The sequence below is a fragment of the Gossypium raimondii genome, chromosome 12 (assembly GCF_025698545.1).
Source record: "Gossypium raimondii isolate GPD5lz chromosome 12, ASM2569854v1, whole genome shotgun sequence".
NCBI lineage: Eukaryota > Viridiplantae > Streptophyta > Magnoliopsida > Malvales > Malvaceae > Gossypium > Gossypium raimondii.
In genome coordinates, this window is record NC_068576.1 from 37,599,622 (window position 1) to 37,605,065 (window position 5,444).

General features: G+C 34.2%; 1 protein-coding gene across 1 annotated transcript; it reads right to left on the minus strand.

The window, feature by feature from the left end:
- Positions 1-624: 624 nt before the first annotated feature.
- Positions 625-4,291, minus strand: LOC105763950 (GRF1-interacting factor 3). Its single transcript, XM_012582356.2, has 5 exons — positions 4,100-4,291; positions 3,869-3,997; positions 2,445-2,521; positions 1,453-1,540; positions 625-1,376 (listed from the first exon to the last, which is right to left on the minus strand). Exons 2-5 carry the CDS (start codon positions 3,944-3,946, stop codon positions 978-980), a joined length of 642 nt encoding a protein of 213 aa, XP_012437810.1. The 5' UTR covers positions 3,947-3,997; positions 4,100-4,291; the 3' UTR covers positions 625-977.
- Between the last annotated feature and the right edge of the window lie 1,153 nt (positions 4,292-5,444).

Here is a 5,444-nt window from a genome sequence, read left to right on the forward strand (position 1 = left end):
TTGATTGCCAACTATAAGTTAATGGGTTAGTAATCAAAGTAGGAGTAAAACTTGATCTAGAATAACAATGCGGTTTAATTTTTTGATTTGTAGAAAATGGGTAATTGAAAACCACATACGAGATTGATAAATTATGAAGCTATTTACGACACTTGATCTAAATCATTAACAAGGGATTAGATTGATGTATTAATTATTATTAATTGAAAGAGTAAGATAGTAAATTGGGATTGAATCGGGTATTTCCGTGTTCTATTACTTTGTTTATTGCATATTCATTCCTTTTACTTATTAGCAGCCTAGTTAACTAATGAGTTGACTAAGTCTGTGAGTTCCATCTTCAATACATTTCCTGACAAATTTAGTTCACTGACAATGATACTGTATCATCATTTTGAGGCCTAATTGAATATTTGTTTTTCCACGAATGAAGTGTAAAGAGGGGACAGTTAGAAAGATTCATAGAACGAACACCTCACTCCCAAGTACAAGAGAAAGGAGAGAGGGGAGGCATCAAAGTAAGAAGGGTCCTAAAAGTCTCAAAATATTGAGCAGACAACTCTCGCCCTCCATGGCGTTTCTCTTCTGCATGCTGCCGATTTACACAGGAATTTACACAAGCAATACCAGGAAAAACCAATGAACCTTCGACTGGATCACAATTCAGATTACAAGCTGCAATTTTTTTAGGTTATTACAAAATGACAGCTCCGCAGGTAGTAACCACATGTTTTTGTACCTCCTTTTACAACAAAATCATCCTTGTCTTAACAGCCTGTTTCTTTAATTCATTGGCATGCCAACAACCTCTTAACAAGAGTTAAACTACCTAAGCTGCTACATTAAAGAGCAATAAGAAGAATTTTCATTTTACAACAGTCTATGAGAAGATCACCAGGGGAATACAGATCCTATTGTAAGAGGAACCTACTATCAACAGCCACATGGTATCCAAACAAAATGACTGACTAGGACAGTCACTTTGCCTCATCCGCTCCATCACCGCCACCATGCCCACCAGTTGTGCTGCCCTGCCCATTACCACCAGCTTCGGAGCCCTCTTGCTTGTTTCCAGCACGTCCGTCACTTGGGCCTGAAGGTTGAGGGGGACCACCACTGCTGCCGCCTCCAAGACTAGCCTCTGAATGCATGGGATGCATGCTATTATTGGGTCCTCCAGGCCTGATTCCAATTTGACCTTGCATTGCTTGTTGATGCTGCTGATATAGGAGGTGCTGAGGGTCCTGCATTTGATGTGGACTATTGAATTGCAATGGCACCTTTTGAGGGTACATGCCAGGTTGCTGTGACATTGCTGCAGCTTGAGGATGTTGCATAAAATATCCTCCGGGTTGCATTGCTGGATGCGGTGCCATCTGCATGATGGCAAACGTGTGACGAAACAGTTTAACAGCAGATAGATTAGAAGAAGCAAGTTATCTTAACACTCACCTGAGGCGACATTGTCGGAGCCGATTGAGGTTGAGCATCCGCAATTGCAGCTAAATACATCAAATTCTTTTGCAGCTGAGCTTGATACCTACATCATTGAAATCTTATATGTATGTACACTGCCTAAATATTGCACATGTAAGTATGTGTGCACGTGTGAATGTGCCAAACCAAACATGTATAGGAAGAAAAACCGACCAATAGGAGTAATTCTATGGGATAAAATTAAACTGCAACAAAACATTCAAAAGTTTCTATTGCATCAATTTGATAACCTATTGTCTGGCTTCCTGGTACCGTCTTGGTTGAAAACCAGCTAAGATCATTCGCTACATGGACAAGGGGAGATAGGCAGAAACAAGGCAAGGGAAAACCCACAGCATTATCAGTGACACTGTAGCAGAGGCTAATGATTGCCAAACAGTGAACATACTGATGCAATAAACTTGGTTCCTATCATGAATCCTTGATAGCAAATTACGCAGAAAACAAAAGCTAATGTTACCAGGATGATAAATAATATAGCGATCATTAGCTATAAATGCTCCTGAAGCAAGTAAGATAGATGGCAACAAGCACCAAATTGGGTTTGGAATAAGGATTTTACCTTCCGTAAATGCATTACAAGCCTCAAAACATATCCACGGAAGACTTATCTCACTTTGGATCTAGAAACATCTCAGTTCCAGTCCCACTTTCTACTAAACAACATCTTACAGTTATCTAGGATGAACAATTTACAACTAATTGACAGTAACAATAAAAACTTCAGTTTGAGCTACATGAACAGCAATATAAAAGTAGAAACAGCCGTTAGAGAAACAAATGTTTGGCAACAGTTCTGACATCCTATGGCATCTAGCACTTTCGACAAGCCACTTCCAACTTAAAGCAAACATATATTATAAACCTGAAACATCAACTTAAAGATGCTGCAAATGCCACTAAGGTAGATAAAAGAAAAAAAAAACAGAAATCTATAAATTACTTACTGGGCGCATTCAGCGAGTTTTCCAAGATTCTGATTGTCCAAAATTGCCAAAATCAACTTCTTATTCTCATCAAGGTACTGTTAAGAATGAAAATCAGAACACAAGAACTTAATGACTATTATATTTATCCTATACTCCATACTTCAGCATTAAGTGACAGATATTGTGAATATGGACAACAAATAGCTACAGAGGATGAGATCATTACAGTACACATTGCTTAGAATAAAAAACACAAGAAACAGTAATGCTATAAATTACAATATCTAGGGTTTTTATCGAATTTATCCACTTCTTAAATTCTTCTCAAGTTTTCTCAATCTTGGACTCCAAGAAGGACCTAACCGAAGAAAGAATAGCCCCATAAATAGGAAGTTCTGGATAAACAGGATAGTCGGATTTCAACGATGCCTTTGAGCAGATCTATCGGTTTTTGTTTTCAGATCATTAGATTCAAAAAAGATATTTCATTGCATTAAAGAATTAGAAGTTATATCAACTTTCTAGGAAAAAATATAAAAGTTCCATGGTGGTACCCAGTAAAGTAATGGCAGCAAATCACCAGTTTTTCACCAAAATGGAAAATAAATAAATAAATAATCTCGTTCAGTGTAATTATGTAGAAGAGAAAATAATGTTTAACTCAAAAATTAACATAGAGATTATTTTAGTCTGACAATTTAAGCCTTGAAACTCCAAAAGAAAAGAAATCGAAGGTCAAGGTGGATATCATAGATTGAATCTAAAAGACATTAGGAGACTTTCAAGAAATTTACACATGCCATAAACGACAGAAACTATAAATAGGAACCAAAAAGAATCTATAGATAAAACACTGAGAATGAAAACAACAAGGGTAATAATACCGTTCATTCTCCCTCGACATCAAGCATAAACATTTCACGCGCCATATGCATCTCACCATTCAAGATAGTCCAAGTTTCTAGCTCTCCACAGAAGATACAAAATGACAGACAAAAGCCCCAATATAATCAACAACATCGCCTCTAACAAAAGGGATAACCATATTGCCATGCATTACCAATAACTTCAATTCCTTCTAAAAACGAATACCAAACCGCCGTTATATCTCAAATAACTACCATTAAAAGCGCAATCAATTCACAGAAAGCACAACAACAACACTTCCATCTCATAAAAGATATGTTCAAAAACATAACTTAAGAAAAGATATGTTCCAAGAAAAGGGCTTCATTTGTTTTTCTTTCAGAACAAGTAAAAAAGGGCTTCTTCTATCTCATACATAACTTAAGATTACCCAAAAAAAATTAGAAGTTAGAGGTGAGAATCACCTTCCTCAACAACCCCATAACTATATCATACTAGTATTAAACACAATACAAGGACAATAAAAGGGAAAAAAACATAAACATAAATATATATATATATATATATATATATACCTTCTGAATCTGTTCAGTAGTGATATTAGTAGGTGGATATGAAGGCATCACAGGAATCATTTGCGGTGGCTGCGGCATCTTTGTGTGAGCTTTTACCTTACTCCAAAAGAAACCCTAAACCTAATCACCCTGGAAAAAAAACCCAAAAAACGAAAAAAAGAAAACCCTAAATCAAATATAGCTAAATATTAAAAAAATTGGAAATAAATTAAGGGCATGTAATATTTTTACCTTGTTTGAGCTGATGAGTATGAAGGAATTCTTGTTCCTTTCTTTTTAAATTTTAATTTAATTCTTGGAATAGAGTTTTTACTTAATAACAACGATGATTCAGGAATTTAAGACAAGGCATATATATATAACCTAAACCAAGGGCGAAATGGGATAAAATCGAAGAAAAGATGCTAGATTTGGTCGATGTTTTGTTGTGTTGTATGTCCGTCGAGGATGGAATCAATTTCAACGATTTAATTAAATAAATTATTAAAATTTATTTTTTGTAGTTTGATTTACAATTTAGGGTGTGTTTATTTATATGTAAATGGTTTTATAAAAAATACTTTCTGTATTTTCTTATGCTTGTTTCAAAAAATTACTTATAAATCAACATAAAATAAGTCATTTTTCAAAGGAAAACTTGAAGCCCGGAAGAAATTGTTAAAGTGTCGATCAGCAGGGCTAAACAATTTTCTTCTGATGTCAATACTATTCGAGATAGTCAATTTGAGTTTACTCTTGGAGTACCCACAAGTGAGAAATATTTCTTGTTAAATACAAATGGTTTTGTCTCTCTACAATCTGGAAATGCAGCTGTAGGAGGAATAGTGCGTGATGAATCTGGTGATTGGGTTTTTGGTTATAACAAATTTCTAGTGAAATGCTCCATTTTCTATTCAGAACTTTGGAGAATCCTGGAGGGTCTTAAGCTCACTCAGCGTGGAGGCCATGACAATGTGATAATCCAAACGGACAGCTTGAAAGTAGTGAAAGCCATACAAGGAAGCTCCTCCAGTTTTACGAATTCTGCATTGATCAAGCGAATACAATGCATCTTGGCACAAGAAAATCAGTGGAGTTTGCATTATATTCCTAGAGAAAAAAAATCAAGTTGCGGACTACTTAACGAAGTTGGCGTTGGTTAATAAGGAAGATTTATATGTTTTTTATTCTCCCCCGAAGGAAACTTTGGCTTTCATCGAATCTCACAGGATTAGGGGTTCTCTTACCCTCAGTATCATTTTATGTAATTTTGGCTTGTATTTCCTTTTTTTTTTAAAAAGAAAAAGTTATTTTTCCTCTAAAATGACTTACTCTTTTGAAAAACATAAGTTATTTTCTAGAAAAGAGTTTCTCTATAGGTAATTTTATTTTTATATAAAAATGATCTTAAATCAAGCTTAATATTATTATATTAATAATAATTTTTTTATTTTAAAATATTAATATATTAATATAAAATATTATATTTTTCAATATCATTAAACATACATATTTAATTATTTATATATATTTAGTCATATAATAAATTATTAATATAATTAATATAATTTATTATTTTAATAAATTATTTAATATT